This window comes from Mesocricetus auratus, unplaced genomic scaffold, assembly GCF_017639785.1.
Source record: "Mesocricetus auratus isolate SY011 unplaced genomic scaffold, BCM_Maur_2.0 Super-Scaffold_100676, whole genome shotgun sequence".
NCBI classification, from domain to species: Eukaryota; Metazoa; Chordata; class Mammalia; order Rodentia; family Cricetidae; genus Mesocricetus; species Mesocricetus auratus.
In genome coordinates this window covers 115334046-115354427 of record NW_024429266.1, presented here as the reverse complement: position 1 = coordinate 115354427, position 20382 = coordinate 115334046, and the positions used below count along the sequence as shown (strand labels likewise).

At 40.7% G+C, this 20382-nt stretch overlaps 1 protein-coding gene across 2 annotated transcripts in view; it reads left to right on the top strand.

Annotated features, from left to right (window-relative positions):
- Skap2 (src kinase associated phosphoprotein 2) overlaps positions 1-20382 on the top strand; it is a 170286-nt gene that overhangs the window by 113251 nt on the left and 36653 nt on the right. For both annotated transcript variants that reach the window (XM_040739314.1, XM_005085882.4), the window contains exon 10: positions 15959-16036. In XM_040739314.1, the coding sequence (XP_040595248.1) occupies positions 15959-16036 (78 nt within the window). The remainder of the gene's footprint in view (positions 1-15958; positions 16037-20382) is intronic.

The window sequence follows — 20382 nt, the reverse complement described above, 5'->3', positions numbered from 1 at the left end:
GCACAAAGATTTACTGGAAAAATTATAGTAAGGTAGAAACTCATCTAGAGCTACATGCAGACTATAGTTTTTAGTTAATTTTTATTTAAATTAAAAACAATCTTATTTTACATACCAATCCCAGTTCCCTCTCCCTCCTCTCCTCCCATGGGGGATCATCAAAGTCTGTCACAGGCTATAGTTTTAAATGCTTAAGAGTAATAGATGTTTGCATTTGAAGTCCTACTAAGTCCAACCAATGTGGCAATTTTTGGAGTATGTAGTAAAAATAGAGTTGACATTCCAATCAGCTGAAGTCCTAATTTAAATAACTTATTTTATTTCTTGTGCCAGTCAGTCTTTTTCTCCCAGAAAATCAAACCCATTTTGTTTTGCTTTGTTTTGTTTTACTATTTATTGGTAAAACTCACATGACATAAACATTATGTGACAGAAGTTGTTTGGTATCAAGAGAGACAGAATATCATCTCAGAGAAACGTGTCATCTGGGAATAGGAAAAAAAAGTATCACAAAGTAATTTTATTTGTATCATGGCTTCTTCACTGTTGGCTAAATCTGTGACAGTTTTTTATTAAATAGTAACAATATTTGTTTATGCTTGAGTGTATACTATAGTAAATGCAGATTTTACTTAGCATATTCTTGTTTGGAAAGACTGTTGAGTTCATGATGCACTTAATGGCCAGTTATAAAGAAACATTGGCATTTCTTGTCTAAGAATGTTCGGCTGCCACTTGCTGTCAAAAGTCCATGTCAGAATTTTCATTTTACCCTCAAATCTTTGTAAGAGTGCAATTTGAGGCAGTCAAAAATAGCCAAATACAATTTCATTCAATTCAAACTAGCACATGTTAGCCACAGGCGCAGACAGACTCTAGGAGGTCATGGATATTATATAATAAATAGTATTATAATGAGTGAGCTATGGAGACAATTGTCTGTTTGCTGCAGTTATTTCATGGTTATGCTCTCATCTTCAAGGACTAATACAATAAAAATATTGAGATGTTTTGTTTTGTTGAGGTGATATGCCTTATGTAGTTTTTAATTAATTTGGTGGCATCTACTTACTGTGAAGAATATTACTGTGCATGTTGAATCTTTTATTCAGTAAAATGTGTGGTGTAGTGTGTGTCTATGAATTTTTTGTTTGGATTTTAGTTTTCAGTATATGAAAATGCTTATGAGACAAGCTCCTGCAGTTTTGGTCCCTATGTCGTCAGTGCTATGAGTGCACATTGTCAGTTGTTTAAACATTACTGAATCCACTGTTGGTTAGCAAGAAGCATCTGGGAGCCAGACTTTTCCTGTGGACACATGCCAAGTCCTATATTGTATTTCCTCACTGCCCTGGACTATATTGAGATAATTTTTCTTCTTGACTTTTTTAAATCCAGAAATTGTTTTCTAAAGCTAAGTAAAAGGGTTATATGATAAAGCCATTTTAACAAAGCTACCTGAATTCTGTAACCACTGCTGATAAGTACCTTTCTTTAGGCACAGTGGGAGTAACTAAGTCCTATAATTAGACAGCATTTGGAGAGTCGGCATCACTCTTCTAGGTGGGCTAAGCAGTTCAGGAGAGTTTCCACTGTTATTTTATGTATCATCTTTAAATTGATTATTCACTCTAAGCAAGGACAATAAACATTGAATGGTCCTTTAAAGACGATAGTGAACAGGCTACTAAATGTGCATATTTGATTACATATTTAATTAGATGGAAATAAAGCCCTGAATTGTACTTTAATATAGTGTACATAATTATAGCATAACATTTTATCAACTAGAAGTGCCAGGATACGCTTATTAAATGTCATACTTACATTAAAGAATAGTGTCTGAACAGTCATGTTCTGAGGGTAGCAAGAACGCTTTCTCATACTGGAGAGCAGGAGAAGGGTTGGCTTCGCAGTCCTGACACTGTATAGCCTTTGCTCCCTAAAGTGGCTAGGATTTGTCCTTGCAGGGTGGGAAGTTGAAGTTTACTCAATTTCCTACACTGAAATGCTGTGTGTAACCTTGGAAAAAAATCAGCTACAGCTTGCCTGTCATGTATATTAAAAATGCCTTGGCTCTGTTACATAAAACATTTTGTTTATGTTGGCTTTATTTCTGGAATCCAAGGACAAGAAACTTCCAAATGAGAGTTCAGCCTGTCCCGTTAGGGAGTCAAACCTGAACAAGGCTTTTGTTTTTTAAACTCAGACCTCTGTTCTGTGTGTTTGGAAGACTATCAAATACTATTTTGCAGGAACCCTCCTTCAGATGACCATTGTGTGTTCACCTTCTCTCCCTCCCTTCAGTTCTTCCTTGCTTCTTTGGAGGAGTCCCATTCTACAGAAACACCATGGTTCTAGGATGGCTTCTTTTTCCTGGCCATTATAAAATGCTTTAAAACAAATCCATGTCTGTGCCAAGAAAATACCATTTACCTTAGAATTGGAAGCTCCTTGTCACTCTGAATATCAATGCCCAGCCCCTGATAGGTCCATGCAAATCTGTATTTTGAGAGTGCTGTTCTTTGTGTTGTGTAAAGAGCTTTAATTTGCTGCACTTTTTATGTCTTACTGCAGTCAACTCTTGTGAGGAGCCAGGGCTATCTTCTTCAGGATTGATCAGTCTCCCTGGGCTCCTGGCTAGGATAGAAGCTGCTCTCAGCCCTGCCTGCTTCAGGGCTTGGCCTCCCTCTGTCTTTCATCATATTCAGTCTCTGGGAGGGAGGTGATGGACGCTATTTTTCCATTTGCAAGTTGCTTTCCAACAGAAAGAAAAATGAAAGGGGCAAATGCCACGCTTTCCATTTTCTGTGGCCATTACAAAATTGACTCTTCAGTTTTTCAGCAATGGATACTACTTTCAGGGAGGATATGTTATTGTCAGTTAGCCATGTTACTTTGCCACTGAAGAGTGTTAAAAGCAAGAACATGACACCATGAGTTTATTCTTTTCATAAGTTCCATGTTACGTCAAAAGGTTAAAGTGCTGGTTAGTTAACTGACAAGTATATGAACAAGTGAAATATGTCTACACTGACAGGAAGAACTGGGCTCTGGAAGCAGACTGCCCGGGTTCATATCCGGCCACTCCTTCCTCCAGCTGTGTTTGTGGCACTGGTTCCTGAAATGCTCCCATGCCTCTATTTCTTCACCTGGGAAATGGGAGTAATAGTGTATCTTCATCAAAGGGTTTTGAGGACTGAATGAGATTTAAATACAAAGTGTTTAGTAGTCTTTGCACGCAGTAAATCCTCATATGACAACAGCTATAAATCTGCTATGCAGTGTCCAACGGGTACCTTACCTCTTTTTGTCCTCAGAGTAATTCTCTAGGGTTCACTTTATAATTTTTGTTTTTCAGATGAGAAAATTGGAGTTGAGCAAGTGTGATTTGGCTGAATCCGTAAAACTAGTGAGAGAGGATGACTTCTGAAGCACAGCCTTCATTTGCATTTATGTCATTCCATTGACTTTCTTGAGTATAAGTGGGATAAACTCCTGCTTTAATCATTTTGCTATAATTAATTTTACTTTGCTGCTGTTTGATAAGGCATACCATGTTTTCAAATTAACAAGGTAAATAATATTTGAAGATACACTGAACTTTGTGGGGGGGTGCAGGAAGTAGGGTAGAGTCAGAGCCAAGGATGATCTTGAACTTGTCATCCTCCTGCCTCTACCTCCTGAGTGCTGAGCTTAGGGGCGGGTCCCACGTGTCTGCTTTATGAAGTATTAGGGTAAGAATACAAGGCTTCGTGCATGCTAGCTTAGGGGCGTGTCCCACGTGTCTGCTTTATGAAGTATTAGGGTAAGAATACAAGGCTTCGTGCATGCTAGCTTAGGGCGTGTCCCACGTGTCTGCTTTATGAAGTATTAGGGTTAGAATACAAGGCTTCGTGCATGCTAGCTTAGGGCGTGTCCCACGTGTCTGCTTTATGAAGTATTAGGGTAAGAATACAAGGCTTCGTGCATGCTAGCTTAGGGGCGTGTCCCACGTGTCTGCTTTATGAAGTATTAGGGTAAGAATACAAGGCTTCGTGCATGCTAGCTTAGGGGCGTGTCCCACGTGTCTGCTTTATGAAGTATTAGGGTTAGAATACAAGGCTTCGTGCATGCTAGACTAGCACTCTACCCACCAAACTGCAGTCCTGGTCCTAGAACACTCAACTTTGTAAGTCATGTGGAAGGAGATATGGCTGCAGATAACAGACTCTCAAAGCATTGTCTCTGGACCAGCAGCATGGGCTGGCAACTTGCATACTCAAAGATTTCCCCCAAATCTAGTGAAACAGAATCTTTATGTATGGGTCGTAGCACTGGATTTTTTGACAAGACCCATCGGTATTTCTAACACCGGCTGCAGTCTTGGGAGCCACTGCCCTGGGTGACCAACGCATGCAGGTGATAAGCAGGGATGCCAGCGTGGCTCATCACAACATCTCAGACTGGAAGTTATGTATTGTAGTGAAAGCATACAATGGCAAGGGAAAAGTACAGGTGGGCTGTTGTTTGATAACTGATTTACAAATATTGACTAGTCACGACCGTGCCCTTGATCCTTTCTATTCCTTGGACTGAGGCCTTCTAGGCACCGGTATCTGTTATAGTTGGACACAGCCAACTAAGCCCAAAGAACTGAGGGACTGAGAGTGACTCTTTAGCCCCAATTAGGATGGTTGACTTTTCTGATGTCAGCAACTTGGGACCTTCAACCTAGAGGGACTGATACAAAGTATGTGTGGGAGTAAGAGTGGCTAGGGATCGATGGCTTCGTGGGTAAAGTGCTTGACATTGAGGATCAAAGTTTTGGTCCCAAGAGCCCATGTAAAGTCACATGTGGTGGCATGTATCTGTAACCTCAGTGCTCCTTTAAGCATAGGAGGTTGAGACAGGAGGATTCCTGGAAGAGTGCATGCTTTACACAGCAGCAAACAAGAGTCTATTTCAAACGAAGTGGAAGGCAAGAACCAAGATGCAAGGTTGTCCTTTGACCTCCATGCATTTACAACTGTTTACATGTACTAAAACACACACACACACACACACACACACACACGAAGATAAAAAATAATTCAGAGAGGGAACTAAGGTAATAAAATAGTTATGCTATTATGTCTTCGTTTTTCAGATGGAGGCTACGAGTGAAAGTAACATTGAAAGTGAGTGGGGCTAAAGGATATAGGAAATAAATAGGAAGCTGTTCAACTCTACCTAGTTTAATTATGGAGGTTAAATGGACAGAAGTAGTTATCATAATCTGTGCTACCCATCAGGGAAAGATGAGCAATCAACTGAATATATCTGATAGACTTTAGAAGCTGGATTCCAGAACTAAGGAGAAAGCCTAGACACAAATGAATGCTATTAAAGCCCATAAGCATTTTAGATTTTTGTTTGGATTTTAATTATAAACAAAGTAGGTGAGGGAGAAAAGTCAGGGAGATGAAAGCATATCAGTTTCTTTGGCCAGAATGTATTTAATGAGTACAGATTTTGAAGAGGCCTCTGAAGAGGCATCTGAAATTTGCAGATGATGATCAGTACGGTAGAAACTATATAATAGCATGTACTTTGTTTCTGGACTTAGTAAGGACAGTAGCTCAGAGAAAACGGCTCCATTTCTGTCAGAATTCTCCTCTGATTGCTAATATTAGCAAGCAGTAACAGAAGCTCCAGTGGAATGCCTAGCTAGTCAATCCGCTTAACTTTGACTCAACAAACAATTCTTAGAAACCATTTTGTCCCACCTCCTGTGCTGGTCTGTGGTAATATAAAGAAGCTCTCAGGGAGGTCATGCCTGGTGAAAGTAGACTAGGAAACAAATGTTTGCAACGAGCAGGTCATGAATGTAGGTCTCTATGCATCCAGGAGCACAGAGGAAACAGTGGCTAGTTGCCTGCTGGGTGTGCGGAAAGCTTCCTGGTTCTGAGATTGATTGAGCCATGTCTTCAAGATGAGTAGGACTTATATTTGGCTTCTGGCCCAGGTGAAACTACATCACAAGAGGACTTGAAAATGAAGTCGCTGAATTGCCTATTTGGAGTTAACTATGAACCATGAGAGAGGTGTTAGAAGTATAGGGAGTCTTATAATAAATTTTGAACTTCTGTAGAGAGTAGGAATTTGTAGTGTCTGAAGTTGGGTTAACTGAGATAGACTTAAGAGAGAGTTGCTGTGCAACTGCTTATGAGTGAGTGAGCCAGGGAGGAAAATAGGACTAACTTGTGGTGATCGCCCCCCAGGGCTCTTTAGTGCCAACTGCTTATTAGTGAGTGAGCCAGGGAGGAAAATAGGACTAACTTGTGGTGATCGCCCCCCAGGGCTCTTTAGTGCCCACTGCAGGTGGGTTCTGTAAAACTTAGGTCATCTGAGACTTCGTAGAAGACGGCAGAGAAGGAAAAGCTACTACATAAATGTCACAGAGTCCTTCTGCCACCTGGAAGATGAAACCCTGATTATTTGGACTCAGTAAGATTCACAGAAATTATAGATAGTAGCAGAACTTTTTAAAGCTGGTAACCAGGACTCTCAATTCACTGAAGTCATGGGTCAAATCTAATCAGGCAAAATGTTATAGGATGTGCCCTTGCTCCAACAGTCTAGTTGCAAAATGTAAGAAAGGAAAGACTTGGCTTTGTAGGAAAGGAAAAAGAAAATACAGAGATACGTTACTTACCAGCTCAATATGAGTCAACAGTATAATACAATTCAGTCCTGAGATTGCGTGCTTCAGAAACATAAAATAATGGTTAGTGTTCCGGGCTAGCAAGAGAATAATTTTTTTTTATAGTGGATGAACACTATTTAGACATTTAACCAAACCTACTCTGAAAAATACAGAGCAGTGTTCTTTAAAAGAAAAAAAAAAGAGTGTGCTAAAGGATCCTGGGTAGTTGTAAGAATGATTGAGACTTCCAGAAGCTTTTGTTTATGAAAACAACTAAAACTGAGACTCTTTTTTTCTGTTTTTGTTTTTGTTTTGAGTCAGGGTTTCACCGTATAGCCCTAGCTGTAGACCAGGCTGGCCTCAGATTCAGAGATCCACCTGCTTCTGCCTCCCAAGTGCTGGGATTAAAGGTGAGCATCACCACTGCCCAGCCCAAAAAAAAAAAAAATGCTTGCTTTTAAATGAACCTTAAAATTGTAACAATAAACTCATTGCATATGTATAATTTACTTCTAGAAAGAAAACACCTGCATTTTTCCCCTCAGAATTGGTCGGAGGAAGAATATATGATTTGCATTTGTTACATCTCGCTGACAAGACATTTAGACTTCATTCTGCTTCCACATTTAGTTTGCTGCGATGTGTTATGGCAATTCAAGTCCAGTCAACCATAGAAGGGAAAGGGGGGGTTCTCTGACCCCTTGCAGGTCATTCTGCATATTCCTGTTGCTGACCCCAGGCTCCACAGGCAGCAGTAGAAGCTTTAGTGCAGGTGGATCTGAACTTTCCATGCTTTTTCACATTCAAGCTCAAAAGTCTGTCTCGCACTTGAACAGTGAGTCCTTGTGTAAGTGTGTGACACCAGGCATTTGTCATTTGGAAAATGTTGGTTTACTGCATTGTTCAGAATCCAAATACGGACACAGTTTTAAAGTGCACTTCGTTACTATTATCTCTCATGAGGAAAGTCAGTGCTGGAGGCTGTCAGTGGCTTACAGCGGTGGTTGCAAGTTTCTAAAGTTGTAGTGTTCGCTTGAAAGCTTAAATTCTGTCATTGAAAGTAAATGCTGCCATTTGTTTCCCCCAGAACACCATATTCACTTTTTTCCAAGACAGTGCCAGATTCTCAAGCTTAGGTAACTGTTTGTCAGTCATTCAAGTAAGACTGGAAGCGGAGGAAACAGCCACAGCTGTGTTGTGTGAGCCTGCATGAATAAGTCTGTTTTTAATAGAGAATACTATAGGCACTTGAAGAGCAAATGAGATAGTCACATTATAGTTAATCTAATCACTAACTTATGATTAGGTAGTATTTTTGCTTAATGAAATTTGAACGACCTACATTGACAAAATTATTTTCTAAAAAGGGATTTAAAATAATTAATAAATAACATACACATTTAGGAAAAGAAATGTTTGGGGACAATGAAATACATATGCATTTTAGATATTCTTTTTTTTATGTGTGTTGGTGTTTTGCCTACGCGCGCGTGTGTGTGTGTGTGTGTGTGTGTGTGTGTGTGTGTGTGTGTGTGTGAGAATCTCCTAGAACTGTAGTTACAGACAGTTGTGAGCTGCCATGTAGGTGCTGGGAATTGAACCCAGGTATTAACCGCTGAACCATCTCTCTAGCCCTGAGATATTGTTAATAAAAGAACTTTTTAAAAAGAAAACCTTACCAAGTAAACATGGCCTTCAAGGTATCAATAGTGGTTATGTTTAAATCAGTGTAAAATTTTAAAAATCCCTTTTCTTTTCACTTATTGCCATTTTTCTGTTTTCTAGCCAGGTGTAGATAATGCTTTTTATAATTAGAATAATAAGCAAAAATTAATTTACATTAAAAAGAAACTTTAGTTATGTCAGAAATGCAGAACCAAAAAGAACTTATTTTATAACAGAAATAATTTAATACAACTTTGTTAGGTTAAGAAAATTACTGAATTCTTAACAAATTTATGTGGCAGTAAAGAGTCTTCTCTTACACCAGGATCCATGTTTCATAAACTCATACCCAGAATGCTGAAGCAGTAGGGTCAGTGACACAGTTGCTTCCAATAGACAGCAAGGATCTAGTTTATTAAAACTTGCTTGATTGCTTGGCTTGAGACTGTAGCTCAGGCTGGCCTGGAGCTCACTGTAGTCAGGCTGGGTGCAGACTCTCAACCATCTTCCAGCTTTGGTCCCCCCAATCCCGGGTACAGGCGTGGGCCATCTTGCCCCGTTCCGAACTCCACTTTTAAGCTATTTCTTTCCTCGCCTGCCCAAAGTGCTGCTGAAACAGAGAGGTGCCTCGGCAGTGGGCGGCAGCGTGTGTAGGAACACTCGTGGTCCACTTGCGTGAAAGGCGGTAGAGAGTGCAGGCTGCCTGTCCCTCATCCAGACATCCGGCATCTCCACTTCCCGTAATGAAATGGGGAAACTGAACAAATACCTAAAATTTCTTTCCCTTCAGAGCTTGTTTTTCCCAGTTCTGTCTAATGAGCTCTTTGCTTGAGTTGGAGAGTTTTCCTCACCATTCCAACTGTAATATAAAGTATACAGTGAGTTTTTTAAAGAACCCTTATTTTCAACAATTTTTTAAATATTAGTTTTAATATAACACATAAATTTATTATACATTAGTGACATTTCCCTTTTCATTTGTGGTACAATGTTGACATTTTCATGTTAAACCATTGAGAATATCCAAGTTAATGGCTTAACCTAGTTTGATTGTATAGTTGAGCAACTGTTGCTTATTTTGTGCCTGAAATTTCATGTTGGCCTTATTGGTTACTAAATTCAGAAATTGTTGAGAAAAAGGAGCTCACTCCTAAGATAATGAACCTGGTCTCTTTTCTTTACCCCCTGAGAAGTCTGGTTATCACATGGCTCTCCCCAAGTCCTCAGGCTGCTCCAGGCTAGATTCATTCTCGGTGTTCTGAAGGTAACCGGCCAGAGGCCGCTTGCGATCACATGACAGGCCACCCCACCCATCTCCTGAAGAGCACATGTGACTCTGCTGCTTCTGCCATTGCACACTTCTGCTCGCGTTGAAGTTTAAGACTAAAACTTAGGCACATGCTTGTATCTTTCTAAGAACACATATTGTTTTAAATTTTGCTTTATTTATTGGGAATTTCATATGAATACTATGTTTATATCATTTCCTCCCTCTACCTCCTCCCTCGTTTTCCTGTGCCCCCCTGTACTCCTCACATTCACAGCCTCTCTTGCTTTTAATTACTATTGCTACATACACACACACACACACACACACACACACTTTACTCCATGGTGCATTATTTTCTTAAGTGTCTGCTATATGTGGACATGGAAGACATTTTCACACAGGTGGGCAGGCTAGACACCTGTATCTGAAACCATCTTTTTTAGTGTACTTCTAGAAACAGAATAACAATCTGTAGTGCCAAAATCATGCGGCTTTGCCTTTCCTGTTTTCCTAACTCTGTCTTCAGCTCAAGTTTTTCACACCCTCAAACACCCCTAACACCAACACAGGATCCAAAATTCGGTACCATTTTTAATGTGTCCTGACTGAAAGCAGAGTTGTTTCCAAGTCCACAGGTTTCTTTTCTTCCTTACACTTAAGGAAACATGCTTTTACCGGGAAATGTAAAGATGAGTGAGTCTTGCAATACACAACACTTGAAAGAACCCCACCTCCACAGTGGAGCCCTGAGCTAACCTGCTTGTCTTGTCATGGGCTCAGGCTCTAAAGTGTCCATCCCTGAGCAGATGGACGTGTGGCATAATGGGGACTGAGGACACAAAATGCCAGTCCTTGTGTTATGGTGTAAAAGATGGGAACAATACTGGGAAGGGGTTATACACATGGCCCCTTACTCTGTGTTCTCTCACCAAGTCTGTGGTAAGCTGTGAAGGCTGGAGGAAAGGTTGTGAAGAAGAGAGTCGAAAGGACTCATACAGGCAAGAGATGCAGAAGTCTGACAATGAGGGAGAGTGAGATCTGGAAGAGCTTGTAAATCCAAAACATTTGTATATGTGTATATGATACTTCAAAAAGATTTTTCTGTTTAGTTGGCCAACTTACATTAAGGCAATAACATTGCATGTTATTGTCAAAATGTATGGGGGAATCTCATAGGGCTCCCCTTGGAGATCAAGAGCTCCAGGAGAATGATGGCTACTGAGAAGGGAGAGCCATTCTTCTCCAGGGATCACCTCATAGGTGATCCAGTGTCAAGCAGTCAGCCCTAAAGACAAATGAGCAACCCTAAATGAATTCAGCAGACTGTGTTTGTAAATTCGTGTGTGTGTGTGTGTGTGTTTGTGTGTGTGTGTGTGTCCAGAGTCTTGTACTTGCAATTACTGAACAATACTCTCAGCAAGTTGAAATTTTAATGAAAGTCAAAGAGACACTATGGCTTCCTAGTGTGTGCCTGGAGTTTTACCCTTTCTTATATATGTCCTAACTAGATGTCACCTGAACAAGTTATTTGGGCTCCATAAATTTCTTCATTTGCATTCATAAAATAATGAGGAAAAAATACCTAGCAATGCCTCATAGAATTATTGGAGTGTTTGGTTATATAATGGGTTTAAACATGGATAGTATGGACATTTGACCAATAAATATTAACTATTCTTGAGAAAAAAACCCACATAATTACATAATCAAATGAAGTCTGGGCAAGTAGTGATCTAAACTGAAGCTCTATTTCAGAGAATAATTTTTTCTTTTAAAATACATTGTAAGAGTTTTATGCTCTACCAGTTGAGCTTAGAATGCATTGTAATTCAGTAACCACGAGCACTCTTTCCTGAAGGCAGTCCAGGAGAAACCTAATCAGTGTGTGAGTCAAGCAAGTTTCATGCGCTGCCTTCCTTTCCCTGGGAGAGACTGTAAAGTCTACCCTTGCTACTGAACTCATCCACCTTGCTCGGTGCCAACCAAGAGTCTTTTGTCTTTCTCAAGCATGATGGTTAAGCTTTTTTTTTTTTATTATTTATCCTGAAAGTAGGAACATTAATTAGTAAACTAGAAACAGCACTATTGCAGACATCACATAGCTGCACAAATCTGTGATCCTTGTTAGGACATTAATTCGTTTGCTAGGAAGCTGGACCAATTTTCAAATTAAATAGATTAAAGTAAAGGAGAGGAGAAGTCCCAGATTTTTCATAGTAAGCATTTCCTAGCACGGACTTTCCTAAGAAGATTTGGATAGACTTGACTCTGTTCTCCTTCCTGCCCTTGCTCAACCCAGGAAGGAGGGCAAACAACCATTAAAAAAAAATGTGGCTGCAGTTAGGCTCTGGGATTGTGTGGGTCCGAAGGGTTCTGGAAGTTTCCTCTTTCTGACAGGGCTTAGAGTAACCTTTTCTGACTACCAGACGTTTCTAGAACACACTGATTAGCCGGTGCTGACTGCATTTGATTATCTTTGGCACTTAGCTTGCTTTATTTTCATCTTGTCTGATCACAAAGCAACCTCCGGATGATTCTTCTAACACTGTGTGATTGGAATAATAACTTCATGTGTTGGAGAGTTTTGTGCTGCAGCTGAAAGGCATGTAAATACAAGCTGCTTATTTGCAAGAAGCTTCCAGATTTGCAATATGATTGCTATGGAAACCACATAATGAAAACCTTATAACCATCTGTGTGGTTTGATGGATTTTACTGCATAGCTGAGCTGTTTTTGTTTACTGTTATTAAAATGTTGAATGGAATATATTAGCCCACAAACATTGACTATTTGAGGTATTAATTAGTATTATATAATGACATTGTGCCTCAGCAGGAAAATAAAATATGTTTAATAATAAATCTAAGTAAAATAACATGCGAAAGTATGTATTTCTAATATGGGATGAAGGCAATTATTGCCTGGAATTTTAGTTATTCTTCTGTGGCTTTTAGTGGTGTGGGGAGGGTTTTCTCTGTTAATAAATGAACGCTAGGACTTTCATGATGTTGGGTCCATTTGTTCACAGCATTTAGTCAGTACCTTCCTTTGTGCCAGGCCCCAGTCAATATTCATTGTGAATATCGCCCTCTAAAATTAAAACACAAAATTTGAGTTTGTCTTTTATGTGAAAGCTATTTGTAGTATTAGGCCACGATGAATGAATTGTTGAATCTTATTTAGAAAACTCGACAGATGGATTGCATAAGGCTTTCACCTCAAATGTCAGTACAGTCTTGAAATGCAAGCAGGCAGCATGGCAGAAGCCTCTCATGCTCCCCAAGCCTGCCTGCAAGGATGGCCTCACAGAGGCTTTTCTGTAAATACTGGTGCTCAGATATTTTAATGTCATTATTTTGATGATTTAATAATCGTTGCATAGAGGCAGTTTTCTCACACCATTACAACCCCTCGCATATACTAGAGACATGTTTTAACAAACTAAAGATAAATTTGTGGTAATAAATTCTTCACTTTTTTATATTTTTTTAATTTATTTTTCAGTTTAAATTTAGATAAGAAACAAGGTTGCTTCACAAGTCAGTTCCAGGTCCCTCTCCCTTTCCCTCCCCTCCTCCCGTGCCCTCCTCCCAACCTCCCCCATTTTCCCCTCATTTCCCCAGGGAGGGTGAGGCTCTCCATGGGGGTGTCCATAGTCTGTCATTTCATATAGGGTAGGGCCTAGACCCTTCCCCAAGAGTTCAGGGTGAGAGTGCATCTCACATTGTTCTATGGGAGTCCAAAGTCCGTGTGTATACTCGGGATGGGTACTGATCTGCTGCCCAAGGCTCAATAGATTACCTAGGCCTCCTCACTGACACTCACATTCAGGGGATCTTGATCAGTCCCATGCTGGATTCCCAGGCTGATGCCTGGGATTCAAGAGTTAACCTTTGTCAGGTCAGCTGTTTCTGGGGGTTAAACCAGCCCAGACTTAATCCCTTTGGTCATCAGTCTTCCCTCTCTGTTACTGGCTTCCTTGAGTTCAGCTCAGTACTTAACCGAGGGAGAATTCTTCACATTTTGCTGCTAACTTTACCAAGAACATTTACCATTTAGTTCTTACCATTATTTTTATGGTATGTTGATGCAAACATTAGATGGTGGGTCTAAATCCCAGTTTCCTCTGGAAAGCCCGAAATAGTGTTTCCTCCCTCGCTGTGGTTATGCCGAGGACAAGTGCTCTGCGGTCTTTACCCCTTACTACTGGGTTTGTAGTCAGACTGGAGAGAGAGGCTCTGAAGGAAAGAGAAAGGCAAGGCAAGCTCCATCTTTCACCTCTAAAAATAAATGTACCGTCTGTGAAAAGAGTAGGTGGGATTAGCTGTAAGTTTCTGCCTTCTGAGTTTATGTGAGAACACCCTATAAACAACCCGCTCGTGATAAGTAGTCCTTGAGATTTAGCCAAAGTGAGACGATGGTTGTTAAAAGAAGTGTCCCGTATTAAATTACCGAGGTTAGCTCAGCAGTGTGCATGAAGACAAATAGTTCCAGCTGCTCCTTATTTTGGAGCTTTTATTATTTTGTCTGAGTTGAATTATATAAACTCAAACCACTTATATTTGACTTCTAAGCACAGTAACTCTGAAGCTTGCTTCAAATCCTGGTGTTGATTAATCACTAGTTAAAATGTACAGGAGACTTTTCTAATACTTTACAGTTGCCCTTTTCTCTGGTATGAACCCTATCCGGTTGCAAAAACAACTCCGTGTTCTTCCCCCAACAACACAGATTATCTGGGCTAGCCTCTTAGTGACGGTGTGTCTATTTGCCCTCTGGTCTCTGGACCTGAGCCTTAAAATATTGAGGCAGGCAGGCAGACAGGCACAAAGCTTATCGATTCTGGTTCCTCAACCTCTCACAACATCTCCTTCCCGTTTCCTCTGCCCCTTCAGCTCAGGACTTCCTTCCTTTTTATCTAGACTCCCCATGCCCCTCATCCAGACGGTCGGAGACAATGGGATCTAATGATCATTTTTAAAGCAGTTTCAGTCCTTCCCTGTCTGCTAGAAACCTTCTAGGGCTCTCACGGCCCACCCGACTGGTCCCCCATTTCTCACATTCTCTCCTATCTTGCTCTTCCCAAGAGTACCAAGTTCCTTTGTCCAGTGAGTGTGCTCGCTAAGTTGCTCTTCTGTGGGTCTGGAAAGAGCGTCTCATCTGACTTTAAAATCCGTTATGTTCTGCAGCTCTTCTGTTGGTCCTGGGTTGAGTGGATCCCCTGCACCCCTTCAGTGCTTGGTGTTCCACACATCAGTGATGTCCCTTGGTACCTCCTTTCCCTCAGATCTCATCTCTGTCCCCAGCAGGCTGTCAGCTTCCTCAGGGTAGAAGTGTCTCATTACCTTTGCCTTCTTGGCAAATGCTCCCTCTCACATAGGTAATCCTCAGTGAACATTGGTTGACTGGTTGATTGATTTCATAGTCATTCCGGCTACCAATGTATATATTATTTATACATTGTGGATTAGTCTTGAGTTAGGATTTTTTTAATTTAGTTTTTCCTTGGTACGCTACATTAAATATTTTTATAAGTCCTTAAGTAGGGAAAGTAATAATGTAACACATCTGGTTTTAGTAGAAAAGAATGACATAGGTTGATTCTGTTTTTAAAATTTTAAAACTTTATGTTATTTTGTTCTGTATCCTGGGACGAGAATGTGCTTAGAGTGTGGGGAGGAAAAATCTGAGGAAAGCACTGACTACAGGGAGGATGAAGAGCACGGCTTACAACCACAGACGCGAGTTTGAGTCACGTGCTTTGGAAGTTTGCTACCTTCTACATCTCAATTGTCTATAGAATGATGGTTTATAACCACTCATCTATAAAACTTACCTCCCATGGTATGCGACACATGGTACATCCACAGTATCATTTGGGGGAATTACCTTGAAGTGGTAGGGCCCATCTTGTGAGAGGATTAAGTGAGAAAACCAATGAATATGTCTGACAGTTGATGACTTCCAGGTTATCTGTATTTTATATCACATATTTTTCCCTGTGCTATCTTGGTGTTTTAGGGACTGTGGTTTTATTGTACTGTTTCTGCTACTCAATGTAATGTAGCATTTCTGTATAATGCTGATTGTTACTTTACTAGATTTAAGGGCTGTCCAGGATTTAAGGTTGCTCTAGACAAGATTAAGTATTTAAAACAAATATGCAGCAGAGTCGTACATATCTTACATTGTATCAGGTCAGCTTAAGCCTTGGTGGGGTTGTTGTTTGGTTATTAACAAAGGACTTCAGATATTGAGTGTCTCATGCTTTTAAAGGTAATCATTTAAGTGCCATAGACTTTGTCTGGCGAAACACAGGGCCTGTTAGTGTGCCACTAATGCTGTTTATTTGCAGAGGAGGAAGAGGATGCTACTTCGGTGAAGATGGACGAGCAAGGGAAAGGGAGTCAGGACAGCACACACCACACCTCCGGTAAGCCTGGCAAAGCTTATTTTTGTCTTGTTCTAGTCACTTTCTAACTCTCTGAAGCTGTTTGCACAGCTCCCCGGAGCAGTTGACTTGTTTGGTCTGTATGTCATCTGGCTGAGAAGCTGCTTAGTCCCATTTAGGATGCATGAAAACCACTTGAGAAGGATTTATAAAGTAAGCCAATTTATACAAGGTATTCCTTCCTGAATTACTTTGTAATGACTCAATTAGCTTTCATTTCTGCACAAAGGAGATTTAGTTGCATAAATTAGCTTATCATCATTGAGGAAGTGTCACTGCTAAAGGACAGTTTATAGATACAACATGCAGTTGCTGTCAAACCTATAAGAATGTAATATAGACATCTGTGTATACTTTGTGCTTGAGCAGAAGAGACTTCTGCCATTCAGAGACTAACAGGGGACAACAAGTTGCCCAGGGGACTGGCAATGTAGACATCTCTGAAAAGGTCAACTTGACACAGGCTCTGACAATCGACCCACAGCTCTGTCTTCTTTGATAAAAATCAGATAAACTTAAGGCCGCTAATTGATCTGCAGCCTGTTTAAATGTTGGCCATGCATATCTTCATTGCATATGATTAACACACAAAGCAAATGAATTGGGTAAGAAATGCCAGAGTCCAGTGACAGCAGCTTAAAAATTAGAAAAGGACACTGGTTGCCTAGAAGCCTGGGACGGATATTCCGCACTATCCATTTCCACCTGGCACATGGCCCCAAGTACTAATTATGACCAAGACTGGAAAATAACTGCGTACATGATGTACAAAGTCACACGACACAGACAACTTTTCTTGCTTGTTGTTATTTCCAAGTAGCACAAGATAAAGTATCTGTAGTGCAAACATGAGGTTAGTTTTGATAAACCAGCAATTATTTTACAGGGAGAGAAGAGATGGCTGCCTTCTTATCAGGACTTTACACCTCGCTGTAGCCACATGCCAGCTGGGGCAAGGTCTGCCCTGTCACCCCCAGGTCCTGTAAAGAGCTGGAGCTTGGGTCACCTTCCCCTCACTGATATGACCATACATCACTCTTTTGAGCTGTCAGAAGCACGGTGGACAAGCAGTGTGTGTTCAGGAAGTAGCTTTCCCAAGGCCTTCCTACTGTGACATATGGAAAGGAAATGGAGGCCTGATTCTGGCCCTGGACAGGAAGGCGGGAACAGGTTGTTGCAGAAGGCTTGGGTTTGCCTTTTTTTTTTCAAAAAGGAAACAAGGACAACATCATTATAGATATTAGCACTACTGCCCTGTAAAACACAGCTGTGAAACATGGCAGCAAGTGAAGCCTGAGTACTGTGCTGATAGTAAAGTGTGTGTGTGTGTGTGTGTGTGTGTGTGTGTGTGTGTGTGTGTGTGTGTTAAGCTGTGATCACGAAGCTTCTGTCAAAAGCATACAGGTTCCTTTTAAATTTTCTATGCATGTGTAGAAGGTAGCTAGACCTTCCACAGATGCAAGTCTTGGCCTTCGAGGACAGTGGGGAAACAGTTTTTTGCAGAGTTCAGTGAGTAGATGAGCTTTTCATGCCATAGCCACAAGGCTCTACAATCTTTCTTATCTGCCATGCAGTGGCGTGCTTTTAAGTCACAGTTTGGTGTCTTTGCATGGTGGTGACCTTTGCTCATGCCCGTGCTGTCACTGACTAGAAACTTGCCACACAGGTCACTGAATAGACAAGGGTGTTGCTATCTTTTGGGCTTTGGCAGGTGTTGCTATCTTGGTGAGCATCATATGACACGAACGTCTAACCTTACTCAAAGATGTTATGTATTTTTTTATACTGCCTAATTTTATGAAAAACCATCAGTGTAAATAGTAATCAGTAAAATAGAAAAGTAAATCTGATTTCATCTTGTCTCCAACAAGGTGCTTCATTTTTATTGTTCTTTCACAGATCTCTCATATATGATCCTGCTTGATTTTTTCCAACACTATGAAAATATGCTTCCTTTTCTAAAACACTTCTCAAGTTTGTGGTACCCAGGGAGAGGCTCTCCAAGTATCATCATCATGCTTCATTCATTGTCATCTTGTTTATAGTCTTGCCTTTGTAGAGTATCTGGTGTTTACATGTTCAATTTGTACTTTGGTAACAATTCTGTTAGCTTTGCTCAATATCTATTTTATGTTTTTAAAAGCACATTGTCTAAAACATTTCAAAGGCTAGTTAACTTGTTTTCTTGTTGTTTCTTTTTGTTTTTTTAACCTATTTAAAATTGCTCATGCCCCTAGGATAGTGCACATAACAAGGTGAACTTTTGTGTGACAGTTTTCAAAATACTTATTGTGGTGTAGCTAGAACGATGTTAATTCACAGAGTAGACAGCTAAACCACATTAACCATGCTTCTGAAAGTTCCATATATATCATAAAACGTGCCTATCTTGGAGCAGGGATTCTTGGCAGCAGGAGAGTATTTGACTATGCAAGGCTCTGCAGTTGGTCCCCATCACCACAAAGCAAAGCAGGAAAGTCTCCTATGGATTGTCTTCCAGGGCCTAGGTAAAAAGTGCTCACTCTTGTGAGCCCTCTGTGCTTTCAAAGCTGTATTTCTACACGACTTTTGTCTGCGGATGTTTAGACACATTTTAAAGATGAACTAGAGGAGCCTCCTACATTCCACAAACAAGATTGCTCCTAATTTTCTATTCCCTGCATGCTTTCCCAAGGAGATGGGCTGATACTCACGCTGCTGGCTTTCCCTCAATGTCGGTGCTTCCTAGAACCTCTGTCATAAATAAGCTGCCCGGTACATACACACACTGTTCTTCAGCAGTGCTCACATGTGGGACACAGAATTGAGGTAGGCTGTTGGATCCTATCGTCATCAGGGTCATAGAAAGCACGGTGGAGAAGGCATCCCTCCCCCCCCCATCGCCCCAGCACTGGCTCCCTGGCTTCCGTGCAGCAGTGAGGTTTAATGAAATGCTCCTGATGCACATCTAGGGAGAGATACATCTTGCACACGGTGGGGGTCTCTCCCCTTGCCTGCTTATATAACTCCCATTAGTGTTAATGGGGGTTTCTCCAAGGGTATCCAGGGGAAGAGAATCCCCAAAGTGATGAGTATGATTAGAAATCACCATATACTTTCTTTTTGTCCTTTCTTTCCTGCCCCTACTTTAATAGATTTATTAAACAAAACGTATTGTGAGAGGGTCTGAAACATGCCTGGACAGCTGGGGACCCATTGGGATCCCACATCTTGGCCAAAATCCTTGGATTTAGTTTTTAACCCAAGTTTGTTTCTTCCATGTTCTTGGACCAAGCATAAGGCCGAGCAGCATGGGAGCATGCCCCGGCCTCTACTGGGGAAACCAGCTATTTAGCCCTTCTACCTCTTGGCTGGAACTGTGGGGAGGGCCTCACATGTGAAATGATGTCATCCCCTCTGCTCTAATTCCTTGACTCTCAAGCTGACACTGACAGACTGCATGGGGTACAACATTTGACCCATTTAGTAGTTGATTTAATCTGACAGGAATGTTTCAACTTCTAAATCTCTATTTGTCTAAATAAGTGGTTTTTAAAAGAAATCAGTCACTTTATTATTAAGTGATTTTTTTTTTCTAAAAAAAGAAAGAAATTGACAATGTTTGGAGATATCTGGCCAGCTGGAGTGCCCTCTAGTGTCCATTTACAGAATTTATTTACTACATGCTCGGGAGTGGGGGTGGTGTGATGGGGGTGACCATAAGCTTTGTTAGCTCTTGGTTGGATTCTGAGGCTTACACACTCCCTGCTGCTGTTCCTGCTGGTTTGAGTGCTTCAAGGCCAAGTGCTAAAGTAGAGAGGCCAATAGATGTCTGTCTCTCTCTGCCTCCTCCTCCCATCCTGTCCCTCTCTTAAAAAATAAAAATTAACAGGGGATTCTGGTGGGTTATATTTTCTAGTCCCTATTTCTTTTCTTACAGATATAATTGAAAAGGTGTGTCCTGTAAATACTTAGATTCCATGCTATTCAGATTCTCTTTGAAAAAAAATGTTAAAGACCTTAAGGAGAATTTTAAATCCTCTGATAAATTAATATTTTGTGAAAACCAACACTGTGCTAACTATGCTAATGTGACTAGTTGCACCAAGGAGCCTGCTGCAAAAGCCATCTAACAAAACTAAGATGACAGCCCTGATCTAGCATACATCTTCACATTATCCCTTCAGATTCAAAGATGACATTCCAGAGATGGAAGTTGTCAGCACATATGTGTTCTGCCTGGCTAGTGAACACACGGGCATCTTATGCCTTATTGATATTACTTGCATTCTTTTTTCCTGAACTCATCAAAACTCAATTATCATGAAATTAAAAACAGGAAACAGTTC